Source organism: Malania oleifera, chromosome 7 (genome assembly GCF_029873635.1).
Source record: "Malania oleifera isolate guangnan ecotype guangnan chromosome 7, ASM2987363v1, whole genome shotgun sequence".
Taxonomy (NCBI): Eukaryota; Viridiplantae; Streptophyta; class Magnoliopsida; order Santalales; family Ximeniaceae; genus Malania; species Malania oleifera.
This window is the reverse complement of record NC_080423.1, coordinates 12,937,483-12,957,852: the sequence shown is the minus strand read 5'-3', so window position 1 is coordinate 12,957,852 and position 20,370 is coordinate 12,937,483. Positions and strand designations below refer to the sequence as shown.

General features: G+C 37.2%; 1 protein-coding gene across 1 annotated transcript in view; it reads left to right on the top strand.

Moving 5' to 3' along the window:
* The first annotated feature begins 4,455 nt into the window (after positions 1 to 4,455).
* LOC131160755 (uncharacterized) overlaps positions 4,456 to 20,370 on the top strand; it is a 30,185-nt gene continuing 14,270 nt past the window's right edge. Inside the window, exons 1-5 of the mRNA XM_058116637.1 lie at positions 4,456 to 4,665; positions 5,746 to 5,802; positions 9,328 to 9,402; positions 9,639 to 9,744; positions 9,914 to 10,015. Coding sequence (XP_057972620.1) covers positions 4,456 to 4,665; positions 5,746 to 5,802; positions 9,328 to 9,402; positions 9,639 to 9,744; positions 9,914 to 10,015 — 550 coding nt within the window. The remainder of the gene's footprint in view (positions 4,666 to 5,745; positions 5,803 to 9,327; positions 9,403 to 9,638; positions 9,745 to 9,913; positions 10,016 to 20,370) is intronic.

The following is a 20,370-nucleotide window of genomic DNA, read 5'->3' as shown; positions in this document are numbered from 1 at the left end:
TACATAATCATATGATTCTTCCTTAGAATTTAGGATTAGTCAAAATAAGGAGTTGTGATGACTATAGGCTCAAGATGTGGTGCGTGCTTAAAAACTCAAATCTTAGTATTTGTATTCACTATACACCTCTGCCATACTAAGAGTCTTAAGATTAGCAAGCCAATACAAAATTTAGGTAAAATATCCACTATTAATTTAACCCATATATCATATCAATTGAGTAAAACATGAAAATATTGCCTATAACATGCTTCCTTTGAACAAGAAGGGAATGAGTCTATCTCTACTTGAATGGGATGCTTGCCTCTACTCTATTCATATCATTCCTTGGATTTATTCAAAGTAAAAGGTTGAGAGCATATCCGGCTAAAATATCTAGAGCCTTAATATTCTGAGATAGATAACACATATCATCATTTCTTGTATGGTATCTCAAAAGCATGCTTGAATAATATCCACCTCCAAAATGGACAAAGTATTTTTGCTAGGTAAATAATTCAAAATGCTTAACTCACGCTTAAGCATGAGAATTTAAAGTTAAGCATCATTTGTCCATTGCACAAAATTGAGTTTTTGGGATCCGTCTCATAATTTATATCATTTTTATGGTAATTCAAATATATATATAAATTAAAAATTAATTATTAATAATTATTAAATTAAATAATAAAATATAATATAATAATATATTAATATAGTATTATAATATTATAATATATATATATATATATATATATATATATATATATATATATATATAATGGATATGAAAGTAAGCTTAAGATTTAAGCTTTCCTACTCTCCTGAAGATTTCCAATTCACAGAAGACTACCCCCCCATTCTCACCATTTCTCTCTCATCTCTCATCTCTCATCTCTCATCTCTCTCTCTCTTCACACACATACACACTCTATCTCTTTCTTTGATTTCTCTCCATTGATAAGTCGGATTGAAAATCGGACACCACCACGGGGTCCTAATTCAATCCTCGTCATTTTAACCACAGTGGAATCGTCATTTGAGGATCTTAGGCACCACTCGTATATGTTATATATAATTTTCTATATGATTCAAACATATAAAATGGGTGTTTTTGATTACTATATGTATTTAGGAAAAACCTAAAATGTGTAGGTTGATCATCATTGTTTTTGAAAAATATATTTGTGGTTAAATAAAATTGTGGAGGGGATTAGACCTAATTTTCATTAAAAATGTATTTTTCCTAGGTAGTTTACAATATTTTGAAATTATAATTTAAATCGTGTGGCATGAGAATAATATGTTTTATTGCATAATTGAATTAGAATATTTTTATGGTATTATATGGTGAAATGGTACTAATTTTATAGAAATGCTAGAAATACTGTGAATTTGTGAAATATGTGAAATGCCAGTTCTATACCGAGATACAGACATGTTATGTTTTATACTGAGAAATGTGATTTGTATAGACATGATATTTTTTATATTGAGATTACTGTGGAATTGTGGAAATGAGAACCTTGATGGACTAGTGATGTACATGAGAGCACAGTACCGTTGCTAGTGAATGAGTCAATGCAACAACATTTCTCGGGGAGAGTATTGGTATTAGAAGTCGATTGGGCCTGTGGAGCAATGTTGACTGCCCCTAGGTCCAGACCAGGTTGTGGTGGGCCAATTGTACTACAAACGAGAATTGTTTTGACTTAACCCGGTAGGCCAACCATGTGGGGTGATTATATGACGGTGATATATGAATGTCCACCCAGGTTGGTTCCTCATTACAGACATGATAAATCTACGTTTACAAACATGTTGGGTTTCGAACTCAGAGAAACATATTGAGCACGTACATATTTTTGAGAAAAATATATGGTTGTAAATGTATGTGTATATATATGTGTGTGTGTGTGTGTGTGTGTGTGTGTATGAGTATAATTTTCATGATTACTCAATTAAATTATTTAATAAATGAACGTGTTATGATACATTAAAACTCACGTTGCCACACACTGACAATAATTTATTCCGTTTTACTAAGAGATGTCTCACTCCTTAATTTTTAACATTTCAGGAAATCCAGAGAGATGAGCTTAGAGAGCGTTGGGCAAGATTAGTGGTTTTGGGGTTGAAGTTAGTGTCGGTGAGACACTACTATTTAACTGTGTATGGATATGTTTTATGTACCTTGGGTTGTATAGGTGATCTTGGGAGAGAGATACTTTTATATTATGATGGTATTAGTACTCTGGTATTATATATGGGATTTATGTATATTATGTTTCCACTGTGTTGTAGTTTAGCTTATGGACAGTTGTACCCGGTAACACACTCGGGGGTCGGGTGGTTTATATATGGTATCAGAGTTTTATGTATTTTAATAATAATAATAATAATAATAATAATAATAATAATAATAATAAAATATAGTAAAACTTTTCAGGTCATCACAGTTTGGTATCAAAGCCTAGGTTGCTAGGTATTGCAAACTTCAGCGGATAACAATACTAGAGTATAGGAATGGATTTTGAAGAGGGTAAGACATGGGTAGATTAGGAAACTAGCAAGTCATGATTGAAAACTAGATAAAATCTTGGGTTTTGGTTTCGAAGCCTGGAAGCAGGAATCCATCGATGGTCTTCTGTGATTTTCCTACGACGACGGTTTCAGGAAAGTTTCGGCAAACCATTGACGGTTTTTGTTTCTGTGTAGAGAGACTGGAACTTAAGACGTTAGTTTGTTGGATAGGTTGAATTTTTGTGGATTATAGGTTTGGCCTTGAAACAGTTAAGTATATATATAAGAAAAGGATAGGAGAGGGATTTTGGGCCAAACTATCGACAATTTTGTGGTGGGTAAAAATCGTCGGCGGTTTTGTGTTTGGGTTGTGTATTGATGCTTACAATGAAGATATGAAATGCTAAATTGTTTTCTTAGTTAGATAATAGCATCCGTCACAATAAGATAATGAAATTCTAAGATTGTTTCTGTCCTATTTTCAAGATATACCTCGAAAATAATAACGCAAACGCTAGAGGTAGTAGCCATGTGGGGGTTTCCAGCTCGAGTGCTAGCAACTCAGATCAAGTCCTGTGTAGCGTGGCTCAATAGGTTATAGCGGAGATAACATGAAGTTCCAGAGAGCAGGGTTACTTGCTAGTAGACCAAGGCTACACGATAGAGCAATTCACTCGAATGAATCCTTCAGCTTTTCCAAGAAGTGTCGATTCGATTATAGTAGAGAACTGGATGCAGGAAATTGAGAAGATCCTAGAAGTACTGCGTTGCACTGATGAACAAAAAGTTCTGTATGCAACATTTAAGCCAACAGGAGAGGCTAAGCAATAGTGGTCAGTAATGAAGCTCCTGAAGGAGCAGAGGCCAGTACCTGTAGCACTGACCTGGGGACGTTTTAAGGAGATCTTCTTCGACTGATATTTCCTCGCCTTTATTAGAGATGCTAAGATGGAGGAGTTTCTAAATCTAACCCTGGGTTATCTAATAGTACCACAGTATGCTACTAAATTTGTGGAACTGTCCCGTTTCACCCCATTTATGAATCCTGATGAATTCATAAAGGTGCAGAGGTTCGAGAGAGGGCTGAGATAGGAAATATATGAGCAAATGGCAGTTTTTCAGATATAGGATTTTTCAGAGCTGGTGGATAAAGTCACCGTAGCAGAGACCAGACAATAGAGGGGTACAGGAGCACAGAGTCAGAGGAAGAGGCCCACACCTCCTGGATTTCAAGCGAGTACCAGTCAGGGGTAGTGGAAGAGATACGATGTGGGCCATCGGAAGGTGGAGGGACACCAAGTTCCTCAAGGTAATCTATCGCCTCCTACTTGCCTTCGATGCTACAGGAGACATTTAGGGGACTGCTAGGCGAGAGTGATGGTCTATTATCGATGCAATAGACCTGGTCATGTGGCACAATACTGTCGTGTGCAGCTGAGTAATGCACTTGATCATAGACCATACCGAGGGAACAACCAAGCACCCTAAGGTGATCAGCAGAGGAACACCGCCCCAACGCTAGTGTATGCATTGACACCGGGAGACGCAGAGGCGGCAGGTGATGTGGTGACAGGTACCATTTTTATTCTATCATATAAAACTGTTATTTTGTTTGACTTAAGGGCGACTCATTCATTTATAGCCAGGGATTTTATTAATTTATGTGGAATATAAACTTAGCCAATGGATGTCGGTTTGAAAGTGGCTACACCAATAGGAGCCGTAGTGGTGTGTAGGAGAATACTTCGGGATTGTCCAATCAATATTCAGGGGAGGTCACTGTCTGCTAGTTTGGTGGTTCTCGACATGCATGGGTTTGAGGTGATCTTGGGGATGAACTGGTTGGCTACCAACTATGCCAATATAGATTGCTATTAGAAAGAGGTAGTCTTCAAACCTCCAGGGGAGCAGGAGTACCGATACGTTGGGACATGCGTGCGCTCCTCATAGTAGATGTTATCAGCTATTCAGGTAAGGAGATTGCTTCTAGAGGGATGTCAAGGGTACTTGGCTTGTGTGAAGGAAGAACCGGAAGGGGAATTAAAGTTGGACGATATCCCGGTAGTGAGGGATTTTCTTTATGTGTTTTCAGAGGATTTGTCAAGGTTACCTCCTGATCGTGAAGTCAAATTTACTATTGATCTTCCTCCAGGGATGGCGCCGGTCTCTAAGGCTTCGTACAGAATGGCTCCAGCAAAATTAAGAGAATTAAAAGAACAACTGTAGGAATTGATGGATAGGGGATTTATTAGGCCCAGTGTGTCACCCTGGGGAGCACCGGTGCTTTTTATGAAAAATAAAGACGAGTCGATGAGGATGTGTAAAGATTACAGGGAGATAAATAAAGTGACGATTAAGAATAAGTATCCTCTTCCCCGTATTGATGATTTGTTTGACCAGTTCCAAGGAACACAGGTTTTCTCTAAGTTTGATCTTTAATCCTGATACCATCAAGTGAAGGTCAATGCAGAGTATGTTCTGAAGACAGCATTCCGAACTCGGTATGACCATTTTGAGTTCCTGGTTATGCCGTTCAGACTGATGAATGCTCCTGCTACATTCATGGATCTGATGAATAGAGTCTTCCATTAGTATCTGGATCAGTTTGTTGTGGTATTTATTGATGATGTTCTTGTGTATTCAAGGAGTCTCGAGGAGCACGATGATCACTTGAGAATAGTTCTTTAGATACTGAGAGAAAAAGTTGTATGCCAAATTTAAGAAGTGTGAATTTTGGTTGGAACATGTCACATTCCTCGGGCACGTGATATCTAGGGGTGGAATTTCTATGGATCCGAGCAAGATAAAGGCAGTGGTGGACTGGGTAAGACCAAAGAATATCCACAAGATCAGAAGTTTCTTGGGATTGGTAGGATACTATCGCCAGTTTGTAGAGGGATTTTCTAAATTGTCAAACCCTTTGACAATATTGACCAGAAAGAATGTAAAATATGAATGGATAGATAAGTGCAAACAAAGCTTCTAGGATTTAAAGTAGCGACTTATCACTGCACTGGTACTGACAATCCCTTTGGGAGAAGGGGGTTTGTACCATCAGTTACCACCCAGGAAAAGTTAATGTGGTAGTTGATGCGCTGAGCCGTAAGTTAGGGTGTGCATCAGTATCATTAAGAGTAACTCCACATCAGATCAGGATGGATTTAGAAATATTGGGAGTGGAATTAGTAGAGGGAGATCACCAGGCATTGATTGCCAATCTGGTAAATTCAACTCACTTTATAGGAAAGAATTAAAGCTGCTCAAATGAAAGATGTGGAATTGGTAAAGATTGTGGATAAGGTGCGGAGTGGATAGGGGACAGATTTTAATATCTCAGATGAGGGAGTGTTAAGATTCCATACCAGACTATGTGTACCTACTAAAGCTGAGATTAAAAGAACTATCTTAAAGGAGATGCATCATTCCCTTTATACAATGCACTCAAGAAGCACTAAGATGTACATGGATCTACAAGAGTCTTTTTGGTGGAGTAATATGAAGAAAGAAATTGCTGGATATGTGGAGCAGTATTTGACATGCCAATAGATAAAAGCTGAGCATCAGAGACCGACGGGACCATTGCAGCCACTTCGCATCCCTGAATGGAAGTGGGAACATATTTCTATGGACTTCGTTATAGGGTTACCGCCGGCACTTCATGGACAAGACACCATTTGGATAGTCATTGACCGATTGATGAAGACTGCCCATTTTCTTCCCATCAGAGTTAACTACTCCATGAGTAGATTAGCAGATATATAGGAGATAGTCAGACTGCATGGCGTGCCAATGTCCATCGTTTTTGACCGGGACCCATGGTTCACATCTCAAATTTGGAAGAGTTTACAAGGAGCCTTGGGTTCATAGTTGACATTCAGTACAACATTTCATCCTCAGACCGATGGACAGACAAAGAGAACTATACAGGTATTGAAAGATATGTTGCGGGCTTATGTGTTGGAATTTGGTGGTAGTTGGATCCAGTATATGCCACTACTTGAGTTTGCTTATAATAACAACTACCAAGCCAGTATTGGGATGACACCATATGAGGCATTGTATGGTCGGAGGTATCGATCTTCGTTATATTGGGATGAAATTAGTGAAAAGTAAATTTTTGGGCCATAAATTATACAACATACTTATAAGAAAATCAGACTCATCCGAGACAAAATTAAGACCACTCAGAGTCGACAAAAAATCTATGCAGACACTCGCTGGCGAGAGCTAGAGTTTGGTGTAGGAGATCACGTGTTCTTGAGAGTTGCACCAATAAAAGGAGTTATGAAATTTGGTAAAAAGTGTAAGGTAATCTCTAGAGACCTTTTGAGATATTGGGAAGAGTTGGTCCAGTTGCCTATAGGTTAGCGTTACCTCCGACACTATCTAAGATTCATGACGTATTCCATGTATCTATGTTGTGGAAGTACATCCCAGATCTTTCACACGTGATCTGTTATAAATCACTAGAACTCAAAGATACTCTATCATATGAAGAGGTGCCCATTCAGATTCTGGACCGAAAGGAACACGAATTATGCACTAAAAGGATCTCATTGGTAAAAGTACTCTGGTGCAATCACGCAATTGAAGAAGTTTCATGGGAATTAGAAGAGAAAACGCATCAAAGATATCCACACCTGTTCAGCGGGACCCAACATTCAACTGATAAAGGTAAATAATTGCTTTTGACTTTTGTCATGTACAATGTAGGGTAGTTAGTTATGAGATAGTGTTTTCGGTTTAAGGTTATGAATGGTTTTGGGAGAGTTTTCTTTTATTAATTGTAATCTCCCAGGACCTCTATTGTAACCATGGTATTTCTTCGCCATAAGTGAGGGTTATTAATAAAATTGGGACGAAGCAACTATGTGGGTGGCCACCGAATAAATAATTTAGTGATTTCCAAAGGAGATTGCAATAAGTAACAATTAGCAAATTTCGAGGACGAAATTTTTATAAAAAGAGGAGAATGTGGTGATTCCAAATATATATATATATATATATATATATATATATATATATATAAAATAATGGATACGAAAGTAAGCTTAAGATTTAAGCTTTCCTACCTAAAGGTTTCCAATTCACGGAAGACCCTCCCCCCCCCCCCATTCTCACCGTTTCTCTCTCATCTCTCTCTCTCTCTCTCTCTCTCTCTCTTCGGTTTCTCTCCGTCGGTAAGTCGGATTGAAAAATGAACACTACCACGGTGTCCTAACTTCGATCCTCATCATTTTAACTGGAGTGGAATTGTCATTTGGGGATCCTAGGCACAACTCCAAGTCTAAAGTAAGGGAAATAAATTATGTCAGACTTTTATTTTTTAAAAATTTAACCGATTAAATTCGAGTATATGATCTCTTATATGTTATATATAATTTTTTGTATGATTCCGGCGTATGAAATGAGTGTTTTTGATTATTATATGTATTTGTAAAAAACCTAAAATGTGTAGGTTGATCGTCATTGTTTCTAAAAAATATATTTGTAATAAAATAAAATTTTGGATGCGATCAGACTTGATTTTTGTTAAAAATGTATTTATCCTTGGTAGTTTTATGGTATTCCGAAATTATAATTTAAATCATATGGCATGAGAATAATATGTTTTATTGCATAATTGAATTAGAATATTTTTATGGTATTATATGGTGAAATGGTGAAATAGTACTGATTTTATGGAAATGTTGGAAATACTATGATATACAGACATGATATTTTTGATATTGAGATTACTGTGGAATTGTAGAAATAAGAACCCTGATGGATTAGTGATGTACATGAGAGCACAGTATCGTTGCTAGTGAATGAGTCAGTGCAACCATACTTTTTGGGAAGAGTGTTGGTATTGGAAGTCGATTGGGCCTGCAGAGAGATGTTGACCGCCCCTAGGTCCGGACCAAGCTACGGTGGACCAATCGTACTACAGACAAGAATTGTTTTAACTTAACCTGGTAGGCCAACTATGACTAAGTCCCGCTTTCAGGCCGCACAATCCAGTCATGTGGGTGATTACATGACGGTAATATATGAATGTCCACTCAGGTTAGTTCCTCATTATAGACATGATAAATTTACGTTCACAAACATGTTGGGTTTCAAACCTAGAGAAACGTATTGAGAAGGTACATATTTTTGAGAAAAATATATGATTGTAAATGTGTGTGTGTGTGTGTGTGTATATATATGTATGTATATGGATATGAGTACAATTTTCATGATTACTCAATTAAATTATTTAATAAATGAACGTGTTATGCTACATTAAAACTCATGTTGTCACATTCTGACAATAATTTATTCCGTCTTACTAAGAGACATCTCACTCCTTAATTTTTAACATTTCAGGAAATCCAAAGAGACGAGCTTAGAGAGCTCTAGGGCAGGATTAGTGATTTTGGGGTTGAAGTTAGTGTCGGGGAGACACTGCTATTTACCTCTCTATGGATATGTTTTATGTACTTTGGATTGTATAGGTGATTTTAGAAGTGACATACTTTTGTATTATGATAGTATTAGTACTCTGATATTGTATATGAGATTTATGCATATTATGCTTCCGTTTTGTTGTAGTTTAGCTTATGGACAGTTGTACCCGATAGCCCACTCAAGGGTCGGGTGGTTTATATATGGTATCAGAGTTTTATGTATTCAAAGTAATAATAATAATAATAATAATAATATAGTAGAATTTTTTAGGTCGTCACAATTTTACCCTAAGCTCTTTGATAATAAATTAAGTCATCACTCACTGATCTTCATAAACTCCTATTATACCTAATGCTTATTTTTTCTGCACCGATACATAGCTCATCAGTGTAGGCGAGTAGGCGGCCCTCTAGGGTTTCTACTCTTCTACCTTCATCTCCCAGGTCTTGCAGTGTAGCCCTAATCGAGGTAAGTTCTTGCCGTTAACCAAGCATGCTTGATCTGAAACATGAGCATCATTTCGAAGCATTAGTTTCTTCTTCGTCTCTTATTTCTCTTAGCATTTCCTAGGAAAGTAAACCCTAGGTACAGGAAAGATGGTGTCTGCCAAGAAAACTGTATGATCTATTCCCATACCTTTCTTTCTGCGTTTACAATGACATCTTGTGTATTTAGGCTTATTTTCTGCGTTGTGATGGTTGCAGAGGAAGACGCACGAGAGCATCAACAACAGGCTTGCTCTCGTTATGAGGAGTGGCAAGTATACGCTAGGCTACAAAATAGTTCTTCGTTCTCTCCGAAGCTCCAAAGGTTTGCCTTCTAGTTATTTTCTCCTCGTGTTTATGAGTTTTCATTTTCTTTCCCTACGATTTTTGGGCAAAGTAACTCTCTTTTATTCGTAACTAGATCAGATTTCGATGGTTTTCATTTTATATGCCGCTGTAATATTTTTCTTATATTTTGTTGTTTGAAATGGCAGGGAAACTTATAATTATTTCGAACAACTGTCCCCCGCTGAGGAAATCTGAGATTGAGTATTATGCAATGCTTGGAAAGATCGGTGTTCACCATTATAATGGAAGTAAGTTGTTTGCATTTCCATTTTTATTTGTTTACATATTTTAAAGTTCTTCTATTTATTCATGAAGGGTGTGTTTTGGGCCAGCTAACTTTTTAGGAATTTTAGACCAAGCTTCTGCCTCTTGGCTATTGTTTTTTTATTCATTTTATTTCAATTTTTTTTTTGGGCTTGGTCTATTTTGATTTAGTACTTGAACTATTTTGGTAATGAGGGGCCTTATCAATAATTGACCATTTACCTTTGGGATACCTTGCACTGCAACCACAAATGCTAATATCCGTTCAAATGCAAACTTGATCTGCAAGAAGATGAACCCTTCTGAGCTGACGTCTATTCCTCGAGATTGCCCTTACCATTAGGCTACCTTGTGGGGGGGAGGTATTTGAAATAGTAATTCATGGTTTTTGGTGGAACTTACTGATATCATGGGATTGATAGTAATGGTAATTGGTTACACAATGATCTTCGGAAATATTGCTAATTAATTTTTATAAATTAGTTTGTAGGAAGATTGATTGACCCAGAATTGTATTTTTTATCAGTTCGATACCAAAATTTGTTGTCTTTGGTGTGGTTCTTATTTTTGGTCTAAATGCTTTCTATATTTTGCCCTGGGCATTTAAAGTTCAAGGACTTCTAATAAAGAGAAAAATAAAATTGAGAAAAAAATTAGTTTGTAGGAAGATTGATTGACCCACAATTGTATTTTTTATCAGTTCAATAACAAAATTTGTTGTCTTTGGTGTGGTTCTTATTTTTGGTCTAAATGCTTTCTATATTTTGCCTTGGGCATTTAAAGTTCAAGGATTGCTAATCAAGAGAAAAATTAAATTGAGAAAAAAAAGGAGAGGAAGCATATTAAGCACTCAAAAACTATTATTAGGGTGAATCCCTAGCAAACCCCTATTGGAAGATAAGAGGTTTATTTACGGGTCGAAAAAACCTTTGTTTGGAGGACTATTGGGTTAAAGTCTCGGGCTTCACATTTAGAAGGGGGGAGGGGGGGTTAACTTTGGTATGTGTCAGTGAACCTTTACCATCTGTATGTTTGTAACACCTCGAGTGGTCCTTGACAATGATGCTAACATAGTTGTGCGTTGGAAGGTATCCTCCTATTTTCAGTATCATTTAAGATTATTTTCCCAATGGAGGTGAGCATAGTAACATAATTTCTCTATTCTTAAAAATATGCAAAAGATACAGTTCTGTCATCACTATTGTGGACAAAAAAAAAAAATAGGCATTTTATGGACAAAAGATATATGTGATTTGAGTTTCTGCAGCACAGTCGTTTGAGGCATTTTGAAATTTGACAAATCAGCCCTCTGTTTTAAATATGTTTTAAAAATCTTCCTCCCTTGGCCCTCATACTTACCTTTGCAAATAGAATGATATTCCATGCTTCTACTATTTCTATCAGTGCTTTCTCTTCTCTTTTGTCCTCTTCTTTACTTTTTCCCTTTCTTTTCATCTCTCTCTCTCTCTCTCTCTCTCTCTCTCTCTCTCTCTCTCTCTCTCTCTCTCTCTCTCTCTCTCTCTCTCTCTCTCTCTCTCTCTCTTTTCCCCTTTCCTTTTTCTCTTCTTCCGTATAATCCAAAATTTGAATTCCATATCCAGTTTCTAAAAATTAGTTTCATCAATCCAAAGATTTCAAAAGAAAAAAAGGGGAGTTTACCAATTTTTTTTTTTTGTCCTAGAATACAAGGAACATTTCATTCCAATTCCAAATGTGATAACTTGGGCATTAGTTTGTAAAATTAAGCATTCACTTTTAAGTACTAGTTCAAACTTTGAAACAGTTGGATTTGGATCTAATTTGAATCATTGGACATTGAATAGTTTAAGTTATTTGGTAATTCTTCATTTTAGACATTTCAAATGAACATTTTTACTATGTTAGCCTTTAAACATTGTGAGCTCATTTGGATATTAGAGATCCTAAATATATATAAAAATGAAATAAATAATGAAAAACTCTCCAATTTGACAAATAATAGGAAAAAATTTGCAGCACAGAAGTTAGTGATCAGCTAACTTGAATGTTATTAGCTTGATACCTTGCAGGATCAGACTTGGCATGCCTGAGGTCACCATCATGATTGGTGCCTGTTTATTTTTTTAGAGAACTAAAATTTTTATAAAAAAATTTGATCATCCCAATGTAAATCCACAAAAGAGAAGTACAATTTTTCCTCTACACACGAAATTATACGAATGGGTGATCCTTAATAGAATCAATACTTATGATTTTCCAGAAAGAGAGATGTAACAAGGCATTGCTGCTTGATGTTCGTGTCCTTTGTTCTAGGAGTGGGGAGAATTCTGGTTTATCTCCTTTTCACAATCCTTTTTGCATGGGCTCTTTGGAATAGATTGTTTGTTGTTATTGAGGAACATTGGTTTCCTTCTCCTCTTGATGCTTCCTGTATTTTTTTTAAAGGGTTTGGTATGGGAAAAGAAAGGAAAGCTTTTTTTTTTTGCGCCATGTGTTACATGCTATTACCTAGTGTGTTTGGCTAGAGAGAAATGTCAATTTTTTAAGGTGGGTTGATATTTCCTACTTGGTATATGGGGAGAGCGGCGGTTTCCCTTGTGTCTTTGTAGTGTGCTGCTCATGTTTTTTTTTTTTACAAATGTTTCTTTGGAAGACCTGCAAAGAGTTTTAACTGCCATCCTCTATTAGTGTTGTACTGTGGTTTTCTTTTTCTTTTTTCTGGTTCTGTTGTATTCTTAGAGGATTCCTTGTTCTCTGTTTTTCCTTTTTCTTTTTGTGTTTTTCATTGTATTTATTTCCCTTTCTACGGCAGGCCTTAGATTAATAATAAGGTTGTTCCTTTGTGAACAATTGGTCACTGGTTTGAGTCTGAGGAAATATCCTCTCTGCATAAAAGCAGGTGTAAGGCTGCATACATTGCTACAACCCTCCCCCTACGCTTACAAAGTAGGGAGCCTTGTGGCTTGGGGACACCCTTTTTTTTTTTTTTTTTTTTTGTATTTGTTTCCCTTTCTATTTCATAAAGTTGTTTGCATTTTAGGCCTTTTGGCTATTATATCTTTATTTATTTTATTTTAAATTTTTTGAGGCTTGGTGTATTGAGATTTAGTGCTTGTACTGTTTTGATAACGAGGGGCCTTACTGTTAATTGACCATAAACCTTTGGGATACATAGCACCACTACAAGTATCCTCTTTTATCTATAAATTTGATCTATGAGAAGCTGAATCCTTCTGAGTTTATGCCTATCCCTGAAGATCGCCCTTATCGTTAAGGTAACTTGTGAGGGGTATTTGAAATATTAATTCATATGTTCTGGTTTAACTTATTAATACCATGGAATTGATAATCATGGCAATTGGTTGCGCGGTGATCTTCGTAATTATTGATAGGTATATATATATAAAAGAAGAAGATATATTGAGAGAGAGAGAGAGAGAGAGAGAGAGAGAGAGAGAGAGAGAGAGAGAGAGTAATTACCCTGTAGGAGAGGACAAGAATTCCTCAATAAATAAAAAATAAACAAAAAAATAAAAATAAAAATAAACTACACAGACATGGCCCAAGGAAATCCCTCTTTTAACCCCTTCCTATCATAATTTAGTGAACAATTCAAATTTGCTAATTACCTCTTACTCTTCTTAACCTTAGATTTACTAGCATCCATTGAAATTCCATTTCTTTTGTAATCTGACATACGTCGACCCAATTCATCCAACAAATGTTGAGTTTGAGGATTTTCCTTGGAAACCTCCTATATAGGGAAGGGCAAAATTCCAACTTTCCCCTATTGCTTTTCTTTTGTACCATCATTTTCAAAAATTCTAATTCCCTCCAATCCTTCCGATGGAGGAGGTGGCAGATATGTTAAAAAATACCCTAGTTTATCAGATGAATCAGAAACATAACCACACTGTTCCCAAATTTCATCTAAAAGCAAACCCTCATCACAATCAAAATCACTGATGTCCACACTGTGATGGGATCAGCAGGCCTTACCCCTTTCCTTCGCTAACATGGTGACACATGGATGGCCTCTAGATGTTCACTTTAGTTCATAATTGTTTTGAAGGAACCCATGGGATTAATGGAAAATCATACTTGAAGACTTTCGGTACGAGAAGATCCAAATGAAGTATTAAAAAAGAAGACCCATGTGGGCCCCACACGGTCTATATTGGGACCCACATGGAATTAGGCCTTCCTTTGACTTTTGTTTTATATTTGATTTGTAATCTTGCAAGACAACTTGCTTGCTTGCATGTGCATGTCTTAGTAAGTTGTGTGTGTTGTAAGTTGTGTTAGTATTTATTGTGTCTAGTAAGTTGGAGTGTTAGTAAGTTGTGTCATTAACGAGTCTTGTAAGTTGTTTTATTTATTTCCTATCTCACATGCTTGTATGGGAATTGTTAGTTGTTTAATGTCATTGTCCCCCCATGCTAGCTATATATATTTTTTCATTGTAAGAACAAAAGCTAAGTTTTGAATATTGATATTAAAAGGATTTTCCCTTTGTTGAAGCTTGTTAGCTTTGTCCAATACTTGTGATTGTGTAGTGAGAGGCTACGTCGTTCTCTCCAAAAATCAGGTGGTAAGAGACTACTAACCTATCCAGCAACTCCATCTCCATATCCTCCCTCCCTCACTCTCACGGCCACCACCAAAGTTACATCCACACAGCCAGCACTTTCATATCACCACACAAACACCATCAATCCTTTGTATTGCTGTGTTCAATTGGTATCTCACAAGCTTTCACAAAGGACTCTAGGTGTGATCCCACTGCGTGTTAAACAACGTCAAGCATCCATAGATTCTCGTGGGAACTTCAGTTTTTTGTTTGAACCTCTGTTATATCTTTCAGCCCCTGCTATTACTAAAACTTTAGTTTCAAATTCTGCACTTTCATATTTGATAAGCCCTTTGCCTGAAATTCTAAAATTCCAAAACTATAATAGCACATATGAATCCTTAGACTTTCAATATTACTACTTGCTAGTCTAAATCAATTGTGGAATACTGTTGTGCTAAAACATAGAACTTATTTCTTAAAATATTGAAATAACATCTTTACTGCAAGTTCAACTTGTTTCCTTTGTGAAAGAACCAATTGAGACTTATTTCATAACAACATCATACACCCTTTAAAAATTCCAAAACATTTGAAATGTCCTCTGGTTTATTTTGTTTATGTTCGGATAATTAAATTCTTAATTTAAAGTGTATTGAGTGTATGTGCTTGTGAGGGTTGAGCCGTAGGACTAGGCCACCCTTTCCCGTCCTACATCACACTGTCATTATCTGAAAAATTTCCCCTTTCTTTTTTTCCTTGCAGCTACTCAACCCCTCACTGGTCCCTCCCTTCTAGCCATGTGATTCTCCCAGCTTGCTAAAATTACCTCCTATATCTCTCCTTAAAACTTTTCTTGTTATCTGAGCAGAAGTAGCTCACTTTTCTTCAAACTTTTTCCTCATTTCTGCACCCATTAGTTCTGCAACCTCACAAGAATCATGATTTTAATAAAACCCCATCCTTTGTTAATCACACTAGAAGATCCGCTGGAGGTCTTTTCTACTACTGGAATCTCATCCCACTATAAGAATAGAATCATCAACAAAAATTCCAGAATTGCTTGGAACAAGGCTTTCCTTTACCATCACTTCCCACAAATCCTTTTGGTACTCTCGCATCTTTCTATGAAAAATTGAGGACCCTATTAATCATCATGAGTCTGCTTAGGAAATGAGCATGGAAGACAAATCCATTGGCTGTGTGCACCCGTTAACGGGGGATAACTAGGTTTGAAATGTAGGCTGCTCTTCAACTCCCTCAATTTGCGCTCCAAATTTTGTTAGCTGCTGCCTCAGCTGAGGATTTTCTTCTATTACATCTTCTTGCAATTGTGTGCTTTTAAATCCCTCGCTCCCAGACGAACATCTCGGCTATTAAAAATACCGGCGGTAGAGTCCTCTTGGGCTTTATTTGAAGATTGAACATCTAGAATATTTGTATCAGCTTGTTAGGCTCTATCAGCAATATTCAAACAATGGGTTTGCTTAAAAGAATGACCCAAATGAGAGTGACTCATTTGAGAAGAAACCTCCTTTATTTCCTGAAAATGGCCCAAATCCTTTTTACAAAGATTATGAGCCTGTTCAATTAATTGGTCCAGCTTGGTTTAAAAAGAAGCTCCTCCTTTTTCAACTACCTGGCCCAAAATTATTGGTCTCATCTTCTCCAGGCACAACCCTGGCTACCTCTACTGTCTTTGCAGCTTCTTTCAAAATTCTAGATGCCCTGACTCTGGACATGCTCCAATCAATCAGCTGTGACTTCTGGCTACATAACCTTAGGTTCCTTCAATTGCAACTTACCCCCACACCGAAAACAAATCGTGCCTTTCCCATATTCCATCCTCTGCTTCCATATTTGGATACGAATTCTACAACCATTGCCTTTGCCTCTCTTCCCTTCCGACACCAATTGATGGACTCCATGATCTGGGAGCCAAAGGGCTTGCTTCACATTCAGATTCAGGACCAAATCTCTTAGCCTATCTTGCAGAAACTGTTTGCAAAACTTCGTCATCCATCACATTTTGTCAAGGACGAAGACTGACTACTGCTTACCTTTCCTCCCCTCTCCTAACTCCAGAAATTTTCCCACCTTTGTCCATCGAATCAACAGCCTATACTATATGTTTCCAATACAAATTCTTCGAAAACCCCTTTCCATCCTACCAAAAATTGATGGAGCATCAGTAAACCAACTTGCAGCGTCTTTGGAGAATCTTACCCATCTATTATAAGAAATAATGATCTTGTGAACTAACGAGAGATTTCCTCTACCTTGTTGATTCTCATATCAAAGGTCTTTCCTTCAACCTGAGTGAAATGATTTTTCATTGTTTGCATCTGTCGAAGCCATATCTTAGCCCGAGAGAGAGAGAGAGAGAGAGAGAGAGAGAGAGAGAGAGAGAGAGAGAAAGAGAGAGGAGAGTTTCACAAGAGAGCCATCTCAAAACATTCACCTTGAGGGGGAGTGTTATAGTGACAGATTATTTTGCGCTTTCATAAATATTGGTATCAATTTTAATAAATTAGTTTTTAGAAAGATTAACAATCCAAAATTGTATTTAAATAATTTAGATTCCAAAATTTGTTAGCTTTGTTGTAAATTTTTTTTTTTTTTGGTCTAAATGATTTCTATACAGCACACTAGACATTTTGAGTTCAGGGACTGCTAATCAAAAAATAGAAAAATGCATAACACATTATTAGCAGATAAGAGGTATATATGTGGTTAAACCTTTTATTTGGAGAACCATTGGGTTAAAGTCTTGGAGCTCACATTTAGGAAAGGCGTTGCAGCATTGGTATGTGTCAATAAACCTTTTACTACCTACAATTTGTGCTTGGAATGGGTTCCTTCTATTTTCAATTGCATTTTGGAATTCTCTCCAATGGGAGCAAGCATAATAACATACGCAATATACAGTTCTCTGTGGCATATTTAGACCTCATCACCATTATGAAAAATAAATAAATAAGCATTTTATATGGACAAAAAGAACATGTGATTTTCAACAAGACAACCTTTTGAGGCATTTTGAAATTTTACTAGTCAGCCCTCTTCTTTTTGGGCAAAAGACACTCACCTCCTTTGAGGTTCTTAAAATCCCATATACCTCTCTTGTGAGTGGCAAATAATTAACATTGTAAAAAAAAAACAAAATTATTTGCACAAATTTGCCCCTGAAACTTGTGGAGTCGTTCTTCCTCTACATCCTCCCTATCCCACGCATATGGATCCACCAAGCTTCTTGTTCCACCCAAATCAATCTTTCATAGATGACACCTTCAAGACCAACTCCTACTAATTCTTAGTTCTCCCATTGCCTCACTACCATAGATGATGCCTCTAAGACCAACTCCCTCCTAATCAGCTGCACCGCCTCCATCAGCCTAAAGTTCTCCAAATCGTCCGTCACCAACCCTCTTCTCTGCAACTTGTTTGTTCTACTACCTCTTCCTAGAGGGCATCATGATGGGATGATCCAGACTAGACATTCCGAAGTCCATGTTGAAATGTAGGACAATGGCAACGGTAGGCTGTTCATCGACTCTGACACCACTATAACTTATCTGGATGAGCACATTCAATGAGGTGAAGGACAGGTTCACAAACAAAGTTGGTGGTGGACGAGTCGGGGGGCAACAGGATTGGACCTCTACTTCACGCTGCCATTGGAGGCAATGGAGGCGCTCACCGCAAGAAATAAACAAGAAAGTTTTTATTAATTCTTTTAAATTGTTTGTTAATTCTTGAAATTTAAGAGAAAATTCATAGTTTAAACACCTATATTTTTGGGTGTTGGAAATTAAGAACATGGACCCAGTCTAGAGGATGGTGTGGGAGATTGCTAAAAACTCTTTGAGGCTAATTTCTAGTCCCAAAGCGGCGCTGTCATGGCCCTCTGGGAGACCTACTTCATTGGAGTCTCCAAGGACATCAATCTCTGCACCATTTACGCTAAGTGAATCACCATCATGACCAAGGACATCCAACTTGCGTCTAGAATCTGCGACGAGAGGGCTTAGGAAATGACAATACGATATGTATGAAGCAGCTCCGAAGCCCCTAGCATGTATTTGGTGGATCTTTTTTTTTTCTAAATCCCTCTCTCTGTTCAGATCTATTTCTATATGTTAATTAATTGAGGTGTAAATCTGTTCCATGGGAGAAAAAAAAAAAAGAATGTGGAAATCATGTGTGGTAGTTCTTGAGTGTTGAGGGCATAAAAAGGAAGAAAAAAGATATTTTAAACTTTTGTTTAACTACTAACAGAAGATTACAAGAGGGGTACAAGTGTCTCTAAACTAAACTTAATCGAAAGTTTATGGAATTTTAAGAACTTCAAGGGAAGTCTGGCTTTTTGGCAAACTTCAAGGGATGTGAGTGTCTTTTGCCCAATTTTTTTTAGACAGTTTCTCCCTCATATTTGCCTTACCCGATTAACTTGGCATTGTTTGTAACTTCTGAATACTAGTTTGAACTCTGAACCAGCTGGATTTGGAGCTACTTTGTTAATTGGTCTTTATAGGCATTTGAATATAAACATTTCTATTATTATAGCCCTTGAACATTGTGAGCTTACCTAGATATTTGAAATCCTAAATATATGTAAAAGAAAATGAAATACATCATGAAAAACTGTCCCGTTGAGTGATATTAGAGGCCTCTACTTGGGGAGGAAGTGGAGGTCTCACATCTTCAGTTTACTGATGACAGCATCCTCCTTGAGGACAGCATGGCAAAATTCTGGAAAGTCCTTATGTTGCTCAAAATTCTTGAGCTCTCAATTGGCTTCCCTTTTTCAGCTCCACAACATCACCAATAAGCCCTTGTGGACCTTGAAGGAGGGTACTTTTACCATCACTTCCCACTTCAATCACCTCAGCTCCTCGAAAGATCACAGTTATAACTTCCCTTGTGTTTCGAGTTGGAAAACTCTAGCCCCTTCTAAGGTCGCCTTCTTTGCATGGGAGGGCAGCTTTTGGCAAAGTTCTTAGCCTCAACAACCTTTAGAAAAAAAGGCTTAGCGCTTGTCGATAGGTGCTTCCCTTGTCTTGAACAAACTGAAACAATGGACCACATACTTCTGCATTGTCCTTGGACCAGAGACCTTTGGGGATGGATCATTGCAACTTTGGTGGAGGGTGAGTTATTGGTCTTGGGCTACGATCTGAGCAAATAAGGTCTGAAGGAAATCCGTTTCCCTTATCCCTTTTTCTGTTTTCTGGACTGTTTGGAGGGAGAGGAATAGAATAGCGTTTGAGAGAACTTCTTCCAATCTTCAGGTCATGAAAGATCATTGGTTAGCTTTGATTTCTAATTGTTACAGTCAGAATATTGGAAGGGACTTCTTTGTAATTCTTGATATCCTTGGTGCATGACATTGATAGCTTTGTTGCTCTTCTGCTCTGGTTACTTGATTGGCATCCCCTTGATGCCCTTCTTCTAATAATCAGTAAATTGCTTCTTTGCTGATAAAAAAAAATGGAAAATTCCTTCGAATGTAACCAAATTGTTGAGAGGTTGATATGATTTTCTTTGATCAGGTTCTGGGGAGGGTAGGAATAGAGCATTTTATTACTTGGGAGGCAGTTATTAGATGGCTTGGGCATTGGTAACGTGGTATCCAAAACATCTCCCTATGACATAAGGTAATCAAAAGCAAATATGGGATCCAATGGAATGGGTGGGAAACAAGAGGTAGTGGTATATCATCTCATGCGTGTCCCTAGAAATTTGTCTTAGCTAGTCTCTAGCTAACTTGTTCTTTCCTTGCATCTAGTT